General features: G+C 45.5%; 1 protein-coding gene across 2 annotated transcripts in view; it reads left to right on the top strand.

The window, feature by feature from the left end:
- The first annotated feature begins 8,664 nt into the window (after positions 1–8,664).
- The window catches only part of cep85l (centrosomal protein 85, like), an 87,481-nt gene continuing 73,586 nt past the window's right edge, over positions 8,665–22,559 (top strand). The window contains exon 1 of one of the 2 annotated variants that reach the window (XM_046298365.1): positions 8,665–8,776. In XM_046298365.1, the coding sequence (XP_046154321.1) occupies positions 8,761–8,776 (16 nt within the window). In that variant the 5' untranslated portion in view covers positions 8,665–8,760. Of the gene's footprint in view, positions 8,777–19,081; positions 19,580–22,559 lie in introns of those variants that run through there. The other variant, XM_046298363.1, reaches the window with a different exon arrangement.

Consider the following 22,559-nt stretch of genomic DNA (forward strand, 5'->3'; position numbering starts at 1 on the left):
ACTACTAATTTAAAAATGACTCTCTCCAGAAATAAGTCTCTCACTGTTGCCGCCTGCTACCGACCCCCCTCAGCTCCCAGCTGTGCCTTGGACACCATTTGTGAGTTGATCGCCCCCCATCTAGCTTCAGAGTTTGTTCTGTTAGGTGACCTAAACTGGGATATGCTTAACACCCCGGCAGCGCAATCTAAGCTAGATGCCCTCAATCTCACACAAATCATCAAGGAACCCACCAGGTACAACCCTGAATCTGTAAACAAGGGCACCCTCATAGACGTCATCCTGACCAACTGGCCCTCCAAATACACCTCCACTGTCTTCAATCAGGATCTCAGCGATCACTGCCTCATTTCCTGTATCCGCTACGGATCCGCAGTCAAACGACCACCCCTCATCACTGTCAAACGCTCCCTAAAACACTTCTGCGAGCAGACCTTTCTAATCGACCTGGCCCGGGTATCCTGGAAGGATATTGACCTCATCCCGTCAGTTGAGGATGCCCGGTCATTCTTTAAAAGTAACTTCCTCACCATTTTAGATAAGCATGCTCTGTTAAAGAAATGCAGAACTAAGAACAGATACAGCCCTTGGTTCACTCCAGACCTGACTGCCCTCGACCAGCACAAAAACGTCCTGTGGCGGACTGCAATAGCATCAAAAAGTTCCCGCGATATGCAACTGTTCAGGGAAGTCAGGAACCAATAAAGCAAAGGCCAGCTTCTTCAGGCAGAAATGTGCATCCTGTAGCTCTAACTCCAAAACAAGAACAAGAAAAAGAGCACCTCCTCCCAGCTGCCCACTGCACTGAGGCTAGGTAACACGGTCACCACCGATAAATCCATGATTATCGAAAACTTCAACAAGCATTTCTCAACGGCTGGCCATGCCTTCCTCCTGGCTACTCCAACCTCGGCCAACAACTCCGCCCCCCCCCCCCCCCCCCCCCCCCCACAGCTACTCGCCCAAGCCTCTCCAGGTTGTCCTTTACCTAAATCCAGATAGCAGATGTTCTGAAAGAGCTGCAAAACCTGGACCCGTACAAATCAGCTGGGCTTGACAATCTGGACCCTCTATTTCTGAAACTATCTGCCGCCATTGTCGCAACCCCTATTACCAGCCTGTTCAACCTCTCTTTTATATCGTCTGAGATCCCCAAGGATTGGAACGCTGCCGCAGTCATCCCCCTCTTCAAAGGGGGTGGCACCCTGGACGCAAACTGTTACAGACCTATATCCATCCTGCCCTGCCTATCTAAGGTCTATGAAAGCCAAGTCAACAAACAGGTCACTGACCATCTCGAATCCCACCGTACCTTCTCCGCTGTGCAATCTGGTTTCCGAGCCGGTCACGGGTGCACCTCAGCCACGCTCAAGGTACTAAACGATATCATAACCGCCATCAATAAAAGACAGTACTGTGCAGCCGTCTTCATCAACCTGGCCAAGGCTTTCGACTCTGTCAATCACCATATTCTTATCGGCAGACTCAGGAGCCTCGGTTTTTCTAATGACTGCCTTGCCTGGTTCACCAACTACTTTGCAGACAGAGTTCAGTGTGTCAAATCGGAGGGCATGCTGTCCGGTCCTCTGGCAGTCTCTATGGGGGTGCCACAGGGTTTAATTCTCGGGCCGACTCTTTTCTCTGTATATATCAATGATGTTGCTCTTGCTGCGGGCGATTCACTGATCCACCTCTACGCAGACGACACCACTCTGTATACTTCCGGCCTGTTCTTGGACACTGTGCTATCTAACCTCCAAACGAGCTTCAATGCCATACAACACTCCTTCCGTGGCCTCCAACTGCTCTTAAATGCTAGTAAAACCAAATGCATGCTTTTCAACCGTTCGCTTCCTGCACCCGCACGCCCGATTAGCATCACCACCCTGGATGGTTTCCGACCTAGAATATGTGGACATCTATAAGTACCTAGGTGTCTGGCTAGACTGTAAACTCTCCTTCCAGACTCATATCAAACATCTAAAATCAAATCTAGAGTCGGCTTTCTATTCCGCAACAAAGCCTCCTTCACTCACGCCGCCAAACCTACGCTAGTAAAACTGACTATCCTACCGATCCTCGACTTCAGCGATGTCATCTACAAAATAGCTTCCAATACTCTACTTAGCAAACTGGATGCAGTTTATCACAGTGCCATCTGTTTTGTTACTAAAGCACCTTATACCAGCCACCACTGCGACCTGTATGCTCTAGTCGGCTGTCCCTCGCTACATATTCGTCGCCAGACCCACTGGCTCCAGGTCATCTACAAGTCCATGCTAGGTAAAGCTCCGCCTTATCTCAGTTCACTGGTCACGATGGCAACACCCACCCGTAGCACGCGCTCCAGCAGGTGTATCTCACTGATCATCCCTAAAGCCAACACCTCATTTGGCCGCCTTTCGTTCCAGTTCTCTGCTGCCTGTGACTAGAACGAATTGCAAAACTTGCTGAAGTTGGAGACTTTTATCTCCCTCACCAACTTCAAACATCTGCTATCTGAGCAGCTAACCGATCGCTGCAGCTGTACATAGTCTATCGTTAAATAGCCCACCCAATTTTACCTACCTCATCCCCATACTGTTTATATTTATTTACTTTTCTGCTCTTTTGCACACCAATATCTCTGCCTGTACATGCCCATCTGATCATTTATCACTCCAGTGTTAATCTGCAAAATTGTAATTATTCGCCTACCTCCTCATGCCTTTTGCACACAATGTATATAGACTCTTTTTGTTCTTTTTTTCTACTGTGTTATTGACTTGTTAATTGTTTACTCCATGTGTAACTCTGTGTTGTCTGTTCACACTGCTTTGCTTTATCTTGGCCAGGTCGCAGTTGCAAATGAGAACTTGTTCTCAACTAGCCTACCTGGTTAAATAAAGGTGAAATATATATTTTTTAAACTTATAACATCTCCCCACCAACATATTATCTCTAAACCCTAGCCCAGTGAAAATACTGAATACAATTCTCCGTGAAGGATTAAGAATTCCCTCTCATATACAGTGAGTCATTGTGCTTTCTTTAGGCTGCAGAATAATGGGCCATGCTACCCTAAAGTAGAACATAAAAATGTACTCCTCTGCACAACACAGTGATCTGAGCTTTGGTTGTCATTACGTAGAGAAGAGCTCCAACGCTCCAATAAGGGGTCCGTGGTGCTCTGACATCACCACAGACTCAGAGACTGGACTGGACTGGTTCCACTCACTCGCCACCCATTACAACATCCACACAACACAACCGCAACATCCACACAAGATAACCACAACTCTTCCTCAAAGCAGGCCCGAAACCTGCCATCTAGACCATCTAGAGCAGGCCTTCTCCACAGACTCCCTGCCCTCCCACAGCACACCTCGAGCAGGGAAGAAATGCAACTCAAAGAAGAACTATGTCCCTTGTAACCTTCCGTCTGGAGACCAAGACCCCTCTGATACTGTGGGGGCATGGGGAGAAGAACTGCACTCTTAGTTCACAGGGTTCACATTTAAGGCAAGAGAGAATATGTCCCACACTCAACCTCTCCCCTTATCCTGACAGCTCAGACTTTCAAACAGAGCATAGAGGTCCACATAGCAAAGCAAACCCAGAGAATAGAGACAATCATAACATATCTTCTTCTGCTACAGAGAAAGACTGAACAGAAAAGGGAGAGTGAGAAACAGTGTTACAAAGACAGGCCAGCAGAGGGCAGCAGTGAAGCCAAGAAGTCGAGACTGAGGGTTCAGTCTGACGATAAATACTTTTTCACTGAGGTGTCATGTGACCTGAGCCCAGAGGTCCCAGGGCAGAGGGTGGTAGTGGTAGTGGGGGTAGGGGTCATGGGACAGAGCAGAAACGCCAGCAGCTGCTGAGCAGACCAAGCAGTATGGCTCCAGGTGAGAACAGATGTACATCAACAACCCCCACAGAGCCCCCACCACCCCCAATTCAAGCCAGACCACCCAAAGCCCGCTGTGGCGGCCTCTACCCTGGCCAAACTCTCCAGGTTCTCCTCCACAACCACAAAAGACCAGGAAGTTTACAACCCCAAAAACAACTCCTACATCAGGGGCTTAGGTAACCCCCTCCATAGAGCTTAAAGCAGGGCAACAGGACACAAGGACACACGCTATCACCAACATACAGCAGAGGACAGGGACGCAAGCTAAAGCCTCTACAGAGGATAGGACTGAGGCTAGGGTTAGTGGAGGCAAAGACTTATGGACAGTCAACAGTAAGGGCCAGACCCCTGCTGGAGATTCTGCTGGCAACCCTAAAAAGAGGAAGTGTTTTAGGCTGGGCTTTTCTCTGGCTTCTCTATGTCCTGCTCCTCCAACTTCGATGATGATGATTTGGATGTGGACTGGGACAAGGAGTCAGTGAAAAAAGCAAAAATGACACAATGTTTGAAACAGTAATGTACTGAATATTATTTGTGACTTGTCACTGTGTGTGTACATGCATGCGTGTGTGTTGTATTCTCACAAATTTGTATAAATATGCAGATCCGTGTTTGATAATGAGATTCATTATTGACTTGATGTCGTACTGCTGGCTATTGAACAGGAATTATGCCATAGATACAATCTTGTGAAACTATTTATTCTATAAATTAAACCTGTGTCACAATATTTTTTTTTATGTAACTAGGCAAGTCAGCTAAGAACAAATTCTTATTTACAATGACAGCCTACCGGGGAACAGTGGGTTAACTGCCTTGTTCAGGGGCAGAATGACAGACTTCTAACTTGTCAGCTCTGGGATTCGATCCAGAAACCTTTACGGTTACTGGCCTAACCACCAGGCTACCTGTCTCTAACCACCAGGCTACCTGTCTCTAACCACTAGGCTACCTGTCTCTAACCACTAGGCTAACTGTCTCTAACCACCAGGCTACCTGTCTCTAACCACTAGGCTACCTGTCTCTAACCACTAGGCTACCTGTCTCTACCCACTAGGCTACCTGTCTCTAACCACTAGGCTACCTGTCTCTAACCACTAGGCTACCTGTCTCTACCCACTAGGCTACCTGTCTCTAACCACTAGGCTACCTGTCTCTAACCACTAGGCTACCTGTCTCTACCCACTAGGCTACCTGTCTCTAACCACTAGGCTACCTGTCTCTAACCACTAGGCTACCTGTCTCTAACCACTAGACTACCTGTCTCTAACCACTAGGCTACCTGTCTCTAACCACTAGGCTACCTGCTGCCCCATAAATAATGCTGTTAGATGAGGTAGTAAAACTTAAATATCACTAATTTGTTCATATGATGCTGCAAATGGCACATTTTCATCATGGAATGGTCAATATCACACGCTCCATGAAAACTTAACACTTCCAGAAAGCAGATCACCAAAAGGAGCATGGCTGTTGTCATGACTACATGGATAGCATTCCAAAGGGAAGCTTCACGAAAGCTCCTCAGTAAAAGCTAATTGGATCGGAGTAAGTCTTGAAGATGTGTCACACCCTGATCTGTTTCCAGGCCCCCCCCTCCTCCCTCCCCTGACCCTCCCCGTCTCATCGATGGCCATCCGGCACACATGGTGAGGTGCCTCCTGAGTGTTCGACCTCGGGGCAGGGCTTTCCAGTACCTGGTTGACTGTGAGGGTTATGGCCCGGAGGAGAGGTGCTGGGTCCCCGTTAAGGACATCCTGGACACGGCCCTCATCGCTGACTTTCACCGCCGGCATCCCGGTCAAACAGGTATGTGCCCGCGTAGGACGCCAGGTGGTGCCCCTAGAGGGGGAGGGGGGGGGGGAGTACTGTCACACCCTGATCTGTTTCACCTGTCTTGTGCTTGTCTCCACCCCACCAGGTGTCTCCCATTTGTTCTCATTATCCCCTGTGTATTTATACCAGTGGTTTCTGTTTGTCTGTTGCCAGTTAGTCTTGTCTCGTCAAGCCTACCAGCGTATATTTTTCCACACTCCTGTTAGTCTAGTACCTGTTTTCGAGTCCTCCCAGTTCCAACCTTTTCTGGCCTGCCCTGACCCCGCCTGCCATATTATTCTGCCTGCCCTGACCTCGAGCCTGCCTGCCGTTCTGTACCCTTCTGACTCTGACCTGGTTTACGAACTTCTGCCTGTCCTCGACCTGCCTCTTGCCTGCCCCTTGTCTATTAATAAATATTAGAGACTCAAACCATCTGCCTCCTGTGTCTGCATTTGGGTCTCGTCCTGTTGCGTTATAAGATGTGGACACTAATAGTATCAATCCATCACTTCTCGTAAGTAACATTTAAGAAGATGGAAACAAATCAACCAGATCTCCCTAGGAACGACAAACCGAAGACGCTCCACCAACCAGCCACTTGCATAAAGGTAACGTATGGAGATGCACTGCACACATTACAATCATATCGACCCAACTTGCTGAAGCATGTCTTTTGTTCTAGTTGGTGTAGGTCAGACTGCTCAATGTCAGCCAGACAGTCCCCAGTGAGGTGGTGTGATGGTGATGTTAATGGAGGAAGGTCGGAGGTGGGTGACAACAGGAGGTAAGACGAGGAGTTAATGGATCCTAACTTCCTGCAGATGAAGAAGCAGCCTCATCAATAATGAAGAGACATTGATTAGCCATCCGCCCGTCTGTCTACTACCACATACCTCACCCAATCACTGCATGATGTCAGCCTTATCTTGTTTTCCAGCAGTTTTATTCTGATTTCAGGAGCATTGTATTTCTCATTTGTCCTCTACCGTATTTCTGAGGATCTTCTAATCTCAGTTCAAAGGATTGAATGTTTTGTCAGAATAATATTGGCACAGGTATAATATGTCATGTGAAGTGCATGTGCTCATAATTTTCACCGCTTTTAGAAGTGCTGAGAATTTGCAGTTTGACCTATAACACTTTCTTTGACAATAGAATGAGCTATACCTATTCACATTAGAAGAGATGAACGTCCTGAAGGATTGCATTCCTTATTGAAATGTAAGTGCTAATGTAGGATTTATTAGCCACAGTGGTAGTTCCTCTCAGCAGGTTTTGGCAGTCTGAACAGCCGACGGTGTCTTGGTGTAGTGGTCTTTGTTCAATTCAACAGACTGTTTTGCTTTTGTCCTCAGTTTATTCTTTGTGGTTGAGATTTCTGTTATTCCTCAGGGTTTGTCTTTCAATTTGGAGGATCGTTTTTTAGGGTAAGTCTGGTCTACTTTTTGTTTTAGAACTTATCAACTGCTTGGGGAAATAGTCTTTATCTAATATTTTAGGACATAAAGTACTGTATCACATTCACGGATGATATCTCCTTTCTTTCACTCCTATAAGAATGCATCTTAGAACAGCCCCTTCCTGTTCTCACTGGCTTGGTAGATCAGGAACAGATGACAGATAATCACTAGCTGCTAAAAACCATTTCAGATTCCGAATCTACTCCAACGCGCCTCTAAAACTTGTGGTACTAGATGTGTGGGTTGCATAGGAATGAGCAGCAGTGAAAGGCTGGCCTGCGTGCCTCTGGCAGGCTGTACACAGTTACATAAACACACTGGAGATGTTTCACAGGCTTGTTCTTTCATGGGTGCTGCAGGAGCCGAGAGGGGAGCTGAGGGGAGAAGGCTGAAAAGGATCATTCCTGACAGAAGAGCTGGAGGCCTGAGGTATGAACTCATGCAGACTAACGTGACTGACAACACCTCCAAGCTAGCTGTCTCTGAGTTTGACAACATTGTGCATTCAATATATTTTTTTAACTCAATACGGTCATGGTTTGGATTCAGTCTTACACATAAGGATAATATTGATAAGACTGCAAGTACTATTTGGCTGAGATGGATTCAACTGTGTATGAGACTGTTGTTACTGCGCTGTGTCATGTAAAAGGTTGGGCAATACACTCACACTGTTGCCCTGACAAGCCGGAAACTAACACTGACAAAATAACTGCCGACTAAGGAACTCTTACTGTGTAGAAAGACTCTTCTGAGTACCAACTTTCAGCTTCCTTTGAATTTCACAATGAATGACAGCTCCAACTTCCCAAAACAGCATCTATCTGTTCTTATCTAGTGGAGAAAGAGGGGAGAGATGGACGTAAGAGCTGGAGAGATCCATTGTAGAAGTTTAGTTGACTTCTGTTTTTAACTTAAAAGTGGAGCTGAAAGCTTCTGGAATGACCATGATAATTAATTGACTGGGGGATATTGTAGAGGCCTTGGAATAGAGACCATGGGTCTAGTCTGGCTGTCCAGACCCAGTCTAAAATGTAGACTTAGACTAGCATTATTGATCTATATGGATACAGACAGAAGGTCTGACAAAACACCCAATTAAAAAGGCTAATTAACAAGTAACCTAAATCCATGGTTTTAGAAGTGTACTTAAACATCCCAGTCAGCCAGTCTAATGGTGAACATAGAGGCAGATTTACTAGCTGTCTGGAAGGAAGCAGGCTTCAACTGTTCTGCAATAAAGCTGGTACCTTGATTATGTTTCCCTCTGCATTGATGCTTCATTGCCAAAAGATTGTATGAAATTGTTTTGTATGTATATAGCATGTGTAGAAATGTTAAATATTGTTTTACTCCTTTGATCGTATGAATTCTTCCTGAAAACTAGGCCAAAAAACACAAAGTGGCGTACGGGTCATGGACCTTTCTCATTGCACAGCTTGTATTCAAAATGTCTTCTTTTTTGTTGTTGCTGCTGTGTTTTGTGAAGGTGGTTGGCTAATCCAGTTCCTGAGTTGAGTTTCATGTCAACGTATTCTGAATCCTTTAGCACTTCCTCACTCTGCTTCTGCATTGCGTGCCGAAGTGCTCATGAAGAAAAATTTGTGTAAGTAGATTTTCTCAAACTTGAATAGATGTATTACCCGTACTCTTTTCTCATATGTGTTCATGTTGCTGTATGCTTACTCACAAAGCAAGCTCCTCAAAAGAAATACACAGACATATGGGTGTGCTATTTAAAACAGATGTGAATATGTAAAGAGGACACTTGCCTTCTATTAGGATATAACCGAGATTAAGGCTAATTTAAACAGATTTTGACTTTGCATTTTTGCATCTGGCATTCCATTCTACAGCCCATGTTGATGTGGTTGATTTATTCTCAAGTTCTGTTAGCACCATATCACCATCCGTTGTACTATTCAGAGAAATTATTTCGGGCAGAAATGTGTAAAAGTGGCGGTATGGAAACAGCTAATGAGCCATAAACATGTAGTGGTCATGCTAGTGTACTGGTATGTTAGTGTAACACATGGTCTGGCCAGGGTTTTCTGTTGACATGTGTCAGTGCTGTGTGCTAGGACAGCGGGCTCAGTGTGCAGGTTGGCTGTAGTAGTGTGTCCAGGCCCAGTCATTGGTTTCCTGGCTGAGAGACAGGAAGTGGGGGGCAGGGAGCAGTCTGCAGCAAGCTGATAACATACACAAAAACACTGATTCTGACACCGCTCCGTTTGCCCAAAGTCCCTCTTGATATATATTTCAACAATGATCTGGAAATTGTACATGTAATCCACCTCATCTGAGGTGGTGGAGGGAAAAACAGCAGCAAAAGAGCAGGTCCCTGCTGTCGTCAGTGGAACACTGAGATATTCAGAGTCCTCTGAGAGGAAATGTTGTGTTTGTGGGCTGGGTAGCGACTGTTCAGTACTCTCTAATAAGGGCTGAGTGCCAGACTTCTGCTTTGATACCAAAACGTGTGTTCTTTGCTTTGGAGAATTAGGCTTTCTTTAAACAATATTGTAGTAATGCATTCCATTATTAGCTAGTTGTATTGGAATTCTCCCTGACTTAGACACATTCCAGATGTGGTTTTGTAATAGGCCTAGTTACTAGCCACCTCTTATTGTAGGGTGACCAGACTCCCCCAATTTCTGGGTACAGTCCATGGTTTTGGTGGCCTGACCCCGGCTAGAGCTGTCCCCAAAAATGTCCCCGATGGGTAATCAATTTGTGTTATATATCAATTATAATTCAATTGAAAGGACTATTGCAAACATTTTAATTTCCAAAATCTGGTCACCTTAGCTTATTGAATGTTTCCTCAAGGTCTTTTTTCTGCTCATAAAAGGTGCATCTGAAAATAACCAAAGACGCGAGTTCAATCACACATAAATGTGCACTGTTAACAGCCCAAGGATTGTTTGGTAAATGTGAAGTGTTCTTTGTTCTGTGCTGAAGTGTAGTCTACTGTTCAGACTCTGAATGGGAGGGAGTGGGACGTGCTGTTTGGCTGAAAGAGCTACTGTTGTCGTGGGGACGGTTTGTGGTGTCCTGCAGTGCCAGGGTTCCATCCAGAACAACATGTCTACTCTGTGTCTAGAGATGCATGCACAACTTAGCTCCTCTAATACACAGGTGTTCTTGATCAGGCATGACCCAAACAGTTACCAAACTCAGAGGCCGTGGTTATCATCACTGTACTATCTATGACAGTAGAATACATATTAGAAGTAGTGATTGACCAATCATATCCTACACTCTTAATTTAAAAAAATGTTCCAAAGGGATGTTTGGCTGTTCCCATTGGAGAACCCGTTTTGGTTCCAGGTAGAACCCTTTTGGGTTCCATGTAGAACCTTCTTATACATGGAACCCAAAAGGGTTCTACCTGGAACCAAAAGGGTTCTCCAAAGTGTTATCCTATGGGAACAGAGAATTAGAGTGCAGGTACAGTGCTTTCAGAAATTATTCACGCCCCTTGACTTTTTCCACAATTTGTGTTACAGACTGAATTTAAAATTGATTATATAGAGATTTGTTTGTCACTGGCATACACACAATACCACAAAATGTCAATTTTTTTAACAAAATAATTACAAATGTAAAGCTAAAATGTCTTGAGTCAATAAGTATTCAAACCCTTTATGGCAAGCCTAAATAAGGTCGGGAGTAAAAATGTGCTCAACAAGTCACATAATAAGTTGCATGGATAGTTTAAGTTGCAATAATGTGTTTAACATGATTTTTTTAAAGTGAAAAGAAGTAAGCCTATACGTAATAAAAGTATTCCAAAACATGCATCCTGTTTTTAACAAGGCAATAACGAAATACCTCAAAAAATGTGGCAAAGTAATTAACTTTTTGTCATGAATACAAAGTGTTATGTTTGGGGCAAATCCAATACAACACATTATTGAGTACCACTCTCTATATTTTCAAGCATAGTGGTGGCTGCATCATGTTATGGGTATGCTTGTAATCGTTAAGGACTTGGGAGTTTTTCAGGATAAAAAATCAACTGAATGGAGCTAAGCACAGGCAAAATGCTAGAGGAAAACCAGCTTCAGCCTGCTTTCCACCAGACACTGGGAGATGAATTCACCTTTCAGCAGGACAATAACCTTAAATACAAAGCCAAATATACATTGGAGTTGCTTACCAAGAAGACAGTGAATGTCCCTGAGTTACAGTTTTGAAAATATGGCAAGACCTGACAATGGTTGTCTAGTAATTATCAACAACCAATTTCACTGAGCTTCAACCATTTTAAAAAGAATAATGGGCAATTGATGCGCAATCTAGGGGTGGAAATCTCTTAGAGACTTACCCAGAAAGAAATCTTTAATTGCTGCCAAAGGTGATTCTACAAAGTATTGACTCAGGGGTGTGAATACTTACAGTACCAGTCAAAGGTTTGGATACACCTACTCATTCAAGGATTTTTCTTTATTTTTTGCTTGTTCTACAATGTAGAAAATAGTAAAAAATAAAGACAAATCCTTGAATGAGTAGGTGTCCAAAATGTTTACTTTACTGTATAGGTCTGTATTTAATTTGCAAACATTTCATTACGGGGTATTGTTTGTAGATGTAACAGCGTTTGTCGTCTGTTGAATGAAGAGAGGACGGCGATATTCTCCCGGCTGCGCCCAGGGTCCTTTTCCGTCTAATTCCTCCTCCCATGTCCAAATCTCCAAGTGGTGCAGACAAATTGTTTGGCCCTAACACTGTCGCCTGTTGAATGAAGAGCGGACGGCGAAGTTCACGGTTGCGCCATCATTTCCGTCTACATGCAAATCTCCTCTCCCACTGCAACTGCTCTTCAAGATTAACAGGGAGAGTAGGCTCAGGTCTGACTCCTGACTCAGCCACTCTCTCTCTGCGCTCTCCCCTAATAAATATTTGGGGGTTACTTTCGGTTTTCGCTCTGTGTCCCCGTGTTTTCCTTTTTGACTCCATTAGTCTATAACCCTCTTCGCACTGCTGCAGGGAATCCCAGGTGGGCTCCTGCACTCGCTCTGGGTCCGCCGCCCACCTGTCGATTTCTTCCCACGTCGTATACTCCATGCCTCTACCGTCCATAACGTCCTCCTTTAGCTCCTGCCAGTTCACACGCTGCTCGGTCCGTGAGTGTTGGGTGTTTCTGTAACGGCGTTTGTCTGTAGAAAGAAGAGAGTCAGACCGAAATGCAGCGTGTAGGTTACTCATGACTTTAATGAAATTATCGCGGTACATGAAATAACTGAAATACAAAAACAACAGAACGGAACGTGAAACTAATTACAGCCTATCTGGTGACTACTACACAGAGACAGGAACACCCACAAAATACAAAGCGAACTCAGGCTACCTAAATACGGTTCCCAATCAGAGACAACGACAAGCACCTGACTCCAATTGAGAACCGCCTCAGGCAGCCAAGCCTAACTAGACACACCCCTAATCATACACAATCCCAATGCTAATAAAACCCCAATACGAAACACAACATATAAACCCATGTCACACCCTGGCATACCCAAACATATAACAAAAACACAAAATACAATGACCAAGGCGTGACAGTAGATGGATGAGAACAGTATATAAATTCAGCAAACAAAGAAAAGTCCCTTTTTCAGGACCCTGTCTTTCAAAGATAATTCGTAAAAATCCAAATAACTTCACAGATCTTCATTGTAAAGGGTTTAAACACTGTTTCCCATGCTTGTTCAATGAACCATAAACAATTAATGAACATTCACCTGTGGAATGGTCATTAAGACACTAACTGCTTACAGACGGTAGGCAATTAATGTCAGTTATGAAAACGTCGGACACTAAAGAGACCTTTCTACTGACTCTGAAAAACACCAAAATCGAAAGATTGGGTCCCTGCTCATCTGCGTGAACGTGCCTTAGGCATGCTGCAAGAAGGCATGAGGACTACAGATGTGGCCAGGGCAATGAATTGCAATGTCCGTACTGTGAGACGCCTAAGACAGCGCTACAGGGAGAAAGGATGGACAGCTGATCGTCCTCGCAGTGGCAGACCACGTGTAACAACACCTGCACAGGATTGGTACATCCGAACACCACACCTGCAGGACAGATACAGGATGGCAACAACAACTGCCCGAGTTACACCAGGAATACACAATCCCTGCGATTCGCAGTTTTATCTCACCAGGGGTGATGGTCGGCTTCACGTTTATCGTCAAAGGAATGAGCGTTACACCGAGGCCTGTACTCGGGAGCGGGATCGATTTGGAGGTGGAGGGTCCATCATGGTCTGGGAAAGTATGTCACAGCATCATCGGACTGAGCTTGTTGTCATTGCAGGCAATCTCAACCCTGTGCGTTACAGGGAAGACATCCTCCTCCCTCATGTGGTACCCTTCCTGCAGGCTCATGACAATGCCACCAGCCTCTAGCATGACAATGACAATGCCACCAGCCATACTGCTCATTCTGTGCATGATTTCCTGCAAGACAGGAATGTCCGTGTCCTGCCATGGCTAGCGAAGAGCCCGGATCCCAATCCCATTGAGCACGTCTGGGACCTGTTGGATCGGAGGGTGAGGGCTAGGGCCATTCCCCCCAGAAATGTCCGGGAACTAGTAGGCGCTTTGGTGGAAGAGTGGGGGTAATATCTCACAGCAAGAACTGGCAAATCTGGTGCAGTCCATGAGGAGGAGATGCACTGCAGTACTTAATGCAGCTGGTGGCCACACCAGATACTGACTGTTACTTTTGATTTTGACCCCCCCTTTGTTCAGGGACACATTTGTCACGCCCTGGTCGTAGTATTTTGTGTTTTTCTTCATGTATTTGGTCAGGCCAGGGTGTGACATGGGTTTTTGTATGTGGTGTGTAGATAGTGGGATTGTAGCTTAGTGGGGTGTTCTAGGTTAGTCTATGGCTGTCTGAAGTGGTTCTCAATCAGAGGCAGGTGTTTATCGTTGTCTCTGATTGGGAACCATATTTAGGCAGCCATATTCTTTGGTTGTGTTGTGGGTGATTGTCCTTAGTGTCCAGATGTCCTTGTTCTGTGTTAGTTGACACAAGTATAGGCTGTTTTCGGTTTTCGTTTCGTTTATTGTTTTGTAGTGTTTTTATGTATTGATTCGTGTTACGTTTATTTGATTAAACATGGATCGCAATATACACGCTGCAGTTTGGTCCGACTCTCCTTCACCACATAAAAACCGTGACAGAATCACCCACCACAGGACCAAGCAGCGTGTCAACAGGCAGGAGAGGCAACAAAGGCAGCAACAGCGGCGCAAGGAGGAATGGACATGGGATGATATATTGGATGGCAAGGGTTGCTACACATGGGAGGAGATCCTGGCGGGAAGGGATCGCCTTCCATGGGAACAGGTGGAGGCAGCGAGGAGAGCAGAGGCAGCCGGAGAGATGAGCCGGCGTTATGAGGGAACACGGTTGGCAAGGAAGCCCGGGAGTCAGCCCCAAAAATGTCTTGGGGGGGGGGGCTTACAGGGGGTATGGCTACGCCAGGTAGGAGACCTGCGCAAACTCCCTGTGCTTACCGGGGGGCTGGAAAGACCGGGCAGGCACCGTGTTATGCAGTGGTGCACACGGTGTCCCCAGTGCGGGTGCATAGCCCGGTGCGGTATATTCCAGCTCCGCGTATCGGCCGGGCTAGATTGAGCGTCGAGCCAAATGCCATGAAGCCGGCTCTACGCATCTGGTCCCCAGTGCGTCTCCTTGGGCCGGCTTACATAGCACCAGCCTTGCGCTCGGTGTCTCCGGTTCGCCTGCATAGCCCTGTGCGGGCTATTCCACCTTGCCGTACTGGCAGGGCGACCGAGAGTATTCAACCAGGTAAGGTTGGGCAGGCTCGGTGCTCAAGAGCTCCAGTGCGCCTGCACGGTCCGGTCTATCCAGTACCACCTCCACACCCCAGCCCTCCGGTAGCAGCTCCCCGCACCAGGCTTCCTGTGCGTGTCCTCGGCCCAGTACCACCAGTGCCAGCACCACGCATCAGGCCTACAGTGCGCCTCGCCTCTCCTGCGCTGTCGGAGTCTCCCGCCTCTCCAGCGCTGTCTCCCGCCTCTCCAGCGCTGTCTCCCGCCTCTCCAGCGCTGTCGGAGCCTTTCTCCTCTCCTGCGCTACCGGAGTCTCCTGTCTGTTCAGCGCAGTCAGAGCTGCCAGCCTGCATGGAGCAGTCAGAGCTGTCAGTCTGCATGAAGCAGCCAGAGATGTCAGTCTGCATGAAGCAGCCAGAGCTGTCAGTCTGCAAGGAGCTGCCAGTCTGCAAGGAGCTGCCAGTCTGCAAGGAGCTGCCAGTCTGCAAGGAGCTGCCAGTCTGCAAGGAGCTGCCAGTCTGCAAGGAGCAGCCAGATTCTTCCAGATCTGCCAGTCAGCCAGAATCTTCCAGATCTGCCAGTCAGCCAGAATCTTCCAGATCTGCCAGTCAACCAGGCTCTTCCAGATCTGCCAGTCAACCAGGCTCTTCCAGATCTGCCAGTCAGCCGGAATCTGCCAGAACTGCCAGTCAGCCAGGATCTGCCAGTCGGCCAGGATCTGCCAGTCTGCCAGGATCTGGTGGATTCATCAACCTGCCTGAGCTTCCTCTCACTCCTGAGCTTCCTTTCACTCCTGAGCTTCCTTTCACTCCTGAGCTTCCTTTCACTCCTGAGCTTCCTTTCACTCCCGAGCTTCCCCTCAGTCCCGAGCTTCCACTCAGTCCCGAGCTGCACCTCAGTCCTGATCTGCTCCTCAGTCTAGTGGGGTTCTGGGTGAGGACTACTAGGCCATGGTTGGCGGCGAGGGTGGACTATCTAGGAACGCAAGGAGAGGGGACTAAGACATTTACTGAGTGGGGTCCACGACCCGCGCCGGAGCCGCCACCATGGACAGACGCCCGGGTTCTGTCACGCCCTGGTCGTAGTATTTTGTGTTTTTCTTCATGTATTTGGTCAGGCCAGGGTGTGACATGGGTTTTTGTATGTGGTGTGTAGATAGTGGGATTGTAGCTTAGTGGGGTGTTCTAGGTTAGTCTATGGCTGTCTGAAGTGGTTCTCAATCAGAGGCAGGTGTTTATCGTTGTCTCTGATTGGGAACCATATTTAGGCAGCCATATTCTTTGGTTGTGTTGTGAGTGATTGTCCTTAGTGTCCAGATGTCCTTGTTCTGTGTTAGTTGACACAAATATAGGCTGTTTTCGGTTTTCGTTTATTGTTTTGTAGCGTTTTTTTTGTATTGATTCGTGTTACGTTTATTTGATTAAACATGGATCGCAATATACACGCTGCAGTTTGGTCCGACTCTCCTTCACCACATAAAAACCGTGACAACATTATTCAATTTCTGTTAGTCACATGTCTGTGGAACTTGTTCAGTTTATTTGTCCTCAGTTGTTAAATATGGTTATGTTCATACGACTATTTACACATGTTAAGTTCGCTGCAATTAAACACAGTTGACAGTGAGTTTATTTGCTGAGTTTATTTAATCAATTTTGAATTCAGGCTGTAACGCAACAAAATGTGGAATAAGGGGGTAGGACGGATCATAGAAATGGCTGGAACAGAGTGAATGCAATGGTATCAAACACATGGAAACCATGGAAAGCATGTGTTTGATATATGTGAACCAGTCCACTCATTCTGCTCCTGACATTACCATGAGCCCGTCCTCCCCAATTAAGGTGCCACCAACCTCCTGTGGTCAAGAGGTAGGAATACTTTCTGAAGGCACTGTACATTGTGACCCTCTTTTTTGAGCACTTTTTTGAGCGCAAAGTACTATCTTGTCAATTAGTTGACTGTGAACGGGAGAGTGTTCCCAATAACTCCTGTTGATGATGGAAATGGATGATTGTGTAATAAGCTGAAGTGATGCATGTCATGTTCAGACCTGTTGGGAGATTCAGTTTTGTGTTTTGTTCTTGTTTATAACAGTTTGCCACCTGGAAGTTCTTGTACCTGTAAATACTGTGGTCTGTTTTCATACTTCCCATTTCCTTATATCATTAGAATAAATTTAGACCGAATTTCCAACGTTGATATTGATGTATGATTTGGGCTTGACCCTTAATGTTTTTGCTATTAGGTCAGAGCTGAATTTGCCAACACTCTAAACCTTGGGGGAATGAAAGTCATTAACAAAACACTATCTTTGCCTTACTTCATGAACATTGTTACACTGACATCATACTTGCCATGTAGTTTATGCGTTAACTTGATCAAAAGCGAGCAGGAGGAGTGTGCCACCATCATGTGCTCTCATTTTGTGTTGATAAGTCTTCAATTACATGACACAAAAAAACACATTTAGTGATTAAGAACACACACTTTCCCATGTCTCATGTCTTTTGGCAGCTCTGCTTAGCTCATCTATTGAGATAATTGCATTTGTATGCAGACACAGAAAGAATGTCATTTATTTAATTGAGACAGTATGGGTAATTGAACAGGGACAATACGGTACACAAATAATTATGCATCGGGGCTGTTCCCCTCGGCCTGAAACGGTCTCATGCTGAATGACTGCAGACAGTTCATGTCATTGTAGCTTTGGAACTGATTTGGATCGGTCCTCTGGTATCATAGCTGACCAATTTTACAGTCTGGTCGTGATGCAAAACTGCAGCTCACAGTACAATACTACATATGTTTTGTCTGTGATTTTTCAGATGTTTTTGTCATCCGTGTGTTCCTTCCAAATATTCTTCGCTCGGTTAAAACCTGGTGATGGCCAGGGAATGATCTCTGTCATATTGTGATCTTACTGTGTCATGAACAATGATTCGTCACAATTTGTCAATAATTTGGCACCATGGTAGGTTGCTAAGGAAGCTCCTCTGTTCAAATGTAAAGGGAAGTATCTATCTGAACTTAGGAGGATGAGTTTTGGAATTGTGTTTGCTGAAATTTTGCTTATTGACATTGTTATGGTAGTCTGTTTTTCCCAATAAAATATTGTATAGAAATAAACATTCTCATGATAACGGGTTTGGTATGGGTTTATGTTAAAGCTGCAATATGTAACTTTTTGAACTACCAACCAAATTCACATAGAAATGTGACTTATAGATCTGTGAATTTTAGATATGTAATTCTCATTGAAAGTAAGTCTAAGAAGCGGTAGTTTTTTTTTCCACAATAGAGGAACAAAGCTGGACAGTGAAGCACATAACTAAGTGATGGGGAATAAAGTGAGGAAAGCAGAAGTGAGAGGACTAGGTCTAAAGGGACATTTACTGCCTGCAAAAAACAAACGCACTGTGTTCAGTTTTCAGTTCAAGTGCTTATCGGAAGTTCCCAAAGTGCCATTTATCATTTCAGGATGAGCGTAGAAAATTGTCATTAGTGGGAATGTTTAGGAATGTGTAATAGGCAGGCTTATATGAGACTTATATGAGGCTCCCGAATGGCGCAGCGGTCTAAGGCACTGCATCTCAGTGCTAGAAGTGTCACTACAGACACCCTGGTTTGAATCGAGGCTGTATCAGAACAGGCTGTGATTGGGAGTCCCATAGGGCAGCGCACAATTGGCCCAGCGTCTTCCGGGTTTGGCCGGTGTAGGCTGTCATTGTAAATTAGAATTTGTTCTTAAATGACTTGCCGAGTTAAATAAAATGTGTAAAAAAATTAGGAACGTCACTAACTGGTCCCACTGGTTTCCCCACAAGGCAACTCAATGGCTCCTCTTCCTGTCTTGACTGACCTTTGTGTATATTTCCCTTAGATATATTAATTTGTTGTTTAATTGCCGTTCAGCATGGCCTCACCTGGATATTAAAAAAAAGAACTAAAAAAAAGCGACAGCGCGCCAGAAACGTCACAATTTACTCATGATGCGCTGCGCACCTGTACAATTGGCTCACCGTCAAGACTGCAGACAGTGGGGCTTTGCCTTTGACTGCATACTGCAGCTCAACACCAAAATCCCAAAAGCCACACACAGGGAAACGATTATCAGTATTTTAGAATACTGTGTGATGCCCAGTTGGCTATGCTTAGAGTCGCCAAGGAACACTCAACCCTTGTCTAGCTGCAGTGGCCTTGGCACTGAGTAGAGGGGGAGGAGACTGAGCCTTTCGGGAAGAGGAGCTGTAGCACGCACTCAGTGAGATCACATCCTTACATGCATTGCTCTTGCCAGCGAGTCGACAGTAAGTTCTTCAGGCAACCTTCCCAAGATTTCAGATTTATGGAGCTCGTTTTGGACAGAAGACGTGTTATAATAGGAAGCCGTTTCGTTTCAGTTTTAATGACTGCCCTTTCCCGCAATGTAATCATGACAACCTCTTGAGGAATCTTCCATCTTTTGTGAGATCACGTTTTGCTTTTTTCTTGTGGGATCTATTCTCGGAGTTCCACTGCGATCGGGCGCATAAAACCAGTCACAATGTGGGGCAGAAACGAATTTGAGGATGGGTTCGATGCCTTTAAAACGGGTAAGATCTTATTATTTATATTTTATTCAAGAATAACATCACTGTGCTGATATTTTTATGGCAATAATGTCTGACCAGACGAGAGGCTTGATCAGGCTCGTATAACGGTGAACCTTCACTCGAGTCTAGCTAGCTGATGCTAAGCTAATACATAAGGGTTTCTGCTAGCGAGCGAGCTGCTAACGTTTGCTCTCCCGGAGCATCTGGTGCTTCTTGATAATGATGAGACATCGTTGATGATGAGACATTGTAACAGAAATGCTTGAATGGATGACTATCAATTAATTGTTCATGACAAAATAATGCAGGTTTGCAGAGAGCGGATTTTCTTTCATCATCGGGGGCATTTAGCTAACTGCTCGCCCTTATAGCCTACGATTTCTGTTTCTGTAATCAACATTCGAAAGATGTCTAGCCAAGCTACAGTGTAACATTGTGATGTAGTTAGCGGCATTGTGTCGCTAGAATTATATTATGACGGACTTACCCCCCCGCGCGTCCTTTGTCTTCCTGTCCAGTGAATCAGTAATTGACAGCTAGCCCTGTCAATTACTGTGGCTTTGGCCAGATTGATAGTTAGCTAGATTGATAGTTAACTATCAATCTAGCTAGCCTACTAGCTAGATCATCTAAAGTGGCCAACATATATAGTACTAGCCCTACAAATAGAGCATCACGTTTTGATTTAGCCTATAACGAACACCAAACTTGATATGCTCCCGAAGCGCAATGTTCTCCGGCGCCCAGCAAACTGCTGAATCAGATGAGCATAGCCACTGCAGTGTCATAATGGGGCCTGGCGGGTCCCCCGTGCTTTTGTGATCTCAATAATCTATCTATTTTTGCAAAACCCAAGTACCACATTCTAAATTGCCTGGGCGCATTCCTCCATAAAACAGATGAGGAATTTACACGATCAACTTGTTCTCCATAGTGTTACAATATGTTGGCTAAAGGCATATCAATTATATCGTTATTTTACGATCCTCTTTATTTAAGGACTCCTAGTTTATATGAGTGGTTTCACCAGGCCCAGTTTCGGGACAGGTATATTGAGAATGTAGGCAATTTTGGAATGGCTAATATATCTGGGCAGTGATTGGAGAGAGTGGACCACTGGAATCCGACAGCTCAATCACCTCAATCTGAGCCATGCTCACTGTAGGTTCACCCCCACCGAGTGTTACATCCACAGGGAGATTCCAGTGTTCAGAATTATGCTAGAAATCACAGGTACTTGTGATGTGCCACATATGCAGGCAGGCAGGCTGGGAGCAGGAGTGGAGTGGAGGCCTTTGGCATGATGATGTAAGGGGCTGTCGAGATTTAAGACATGTCAGAAATGGGAGAGTGATCATGTAGCAGGTCTAGTTCAACCTCTCTCTGCTGCTGATGCCTATCATAATTGATGTACAGATTCCTGGTAGAGAGAGAGGGAGCGTCTTTGAAAGTGTGTAAAGAGAAATAGGATTCTGGTATGTGGTCACTGTAGATTGGATACTGATCCATGCCTCTTACACAGCGATGTAATATTCTTATTATTGTGTAATAACCTCCCAAAACACTACACAATTGGCCAACTGTAGGCTACGATAAGTAGCAATGTTCTTACTAAAGTAATATAGTGCTACTACATAGGTATAAGAGCAATTTGAAAAAACGTATTATCTATAAGCAAAAGTATTCTGCCACCTACACTGCATTAACAGGAGTGTGCTTCAGCCTTGGTGGTGGTCAGAGCAGAGCAGGAGGACAGTCACCTCTCCATGTGGAGAAACGTTGCAGAGCACATCTGAGCTGCACCCTCCTCAGCCTCCTGCCTGATGGCACAAAATAGGACCGCCTTAATGACCTCTGCCTAAACGGATTACGCACTCAGAATAGTTTGCAGACAAAGAGGACATACAGCCCCTGCAGTGTGTAAAGACAGACATGGACTGTTGGGATGCACTACGGTGTGTTTGGGACTTGCCCGAACCTCACTATGTCTAACCTGACCTCGATCATTACCCATACACACATAACAGTTACTCAATGTGATAAGGATAAGTGCCTGAATGCATCCCTTAGGAATCTGAAACCGAAAATCCCTCCTGTCATCGGAAATGACTCAGGAAATATTTCAGTGTAGCCTCAGCTTTCATTTCCATGTGCCTGGGAGAGAGTGTTTGTTTTCACTAGAGGGGACTGTGTTTTCATAATGGGCGACTGACTGGTTTGCTCAGTTGTGGATTGGTGTAGCTTAGCAGTGGACTAGGGCCTAGCATACTGTCTAACAACTGAATAGCACAGGAGGCAAAAGTTATTTTGTGTTTTGTGACTCAGTAAATCAAGGGAAACAATTGGATTAGAGGTCTGAGCAGACAGCGAATCAGTACCATGGACACTTCTGGTCTGGGGGGGGGGGGGGGGGGATCCAGTATTGGGATTGGAACATCATTTGGTTTAAATCTAGTCCGAAGGTCAGCAGATGGCGATATTGAGTCGTTTCATCTTACCGTCCAAAGGTATTGTATGCAGCGGCTGCATATCTCTGGACAGGGTCGTACATAAAACATTCTCCATCCAGGCTGCAAAGGCGTCAATTTCCTCCTTAACTCGATTTAATGGTGAGAAGGTGGAACAAAATGGAGAAAATATGCATACGTTTCTTTATAAACACCATTTTCCACTACCGTGCTTGAGCCGGCTGCATACTATGCCTTCGGGCGGTAAGACGAGGAGACATCTGCCGGCCTTTGGGCTAGTTAAAATCTAAGCTGTGTAGTCTTTTTTGACCTGAGCGTATAGGCCACATCCCTGCTTGGTAGATTTCAGTGACACTGTGTCATGTTGTACTACCGGGTTTATCTCTCCCCTCAGGAACTGAGTGTTTCCTAGTCAATATGTGCACTACCACTGTATCAGTCAACTATCAACACTACCCCCTCAGTACCACTATCTCTATATTATCCCGAGTGGCGCAGGGGTCTAAGGCAAT

This window comes from Oncorhynchus gorbuscha, linkage group LG14, assembly GCF_021184085.1.
Source record: "Oncorhynchus gorbuscha isolate QuinsamMale2020 ecotype Even-year linkage group LG14, OgorEven_v1.0, whole genome shotgun sequence".
In the NCBI taxonomy this organism is placed as follows: Eukaryota; Metazoa; Chordata; class Actinopteri; order Salmoniformes; family Salmonidae; genus Oncorhynchus; species Oncorhynchus gorbuscha.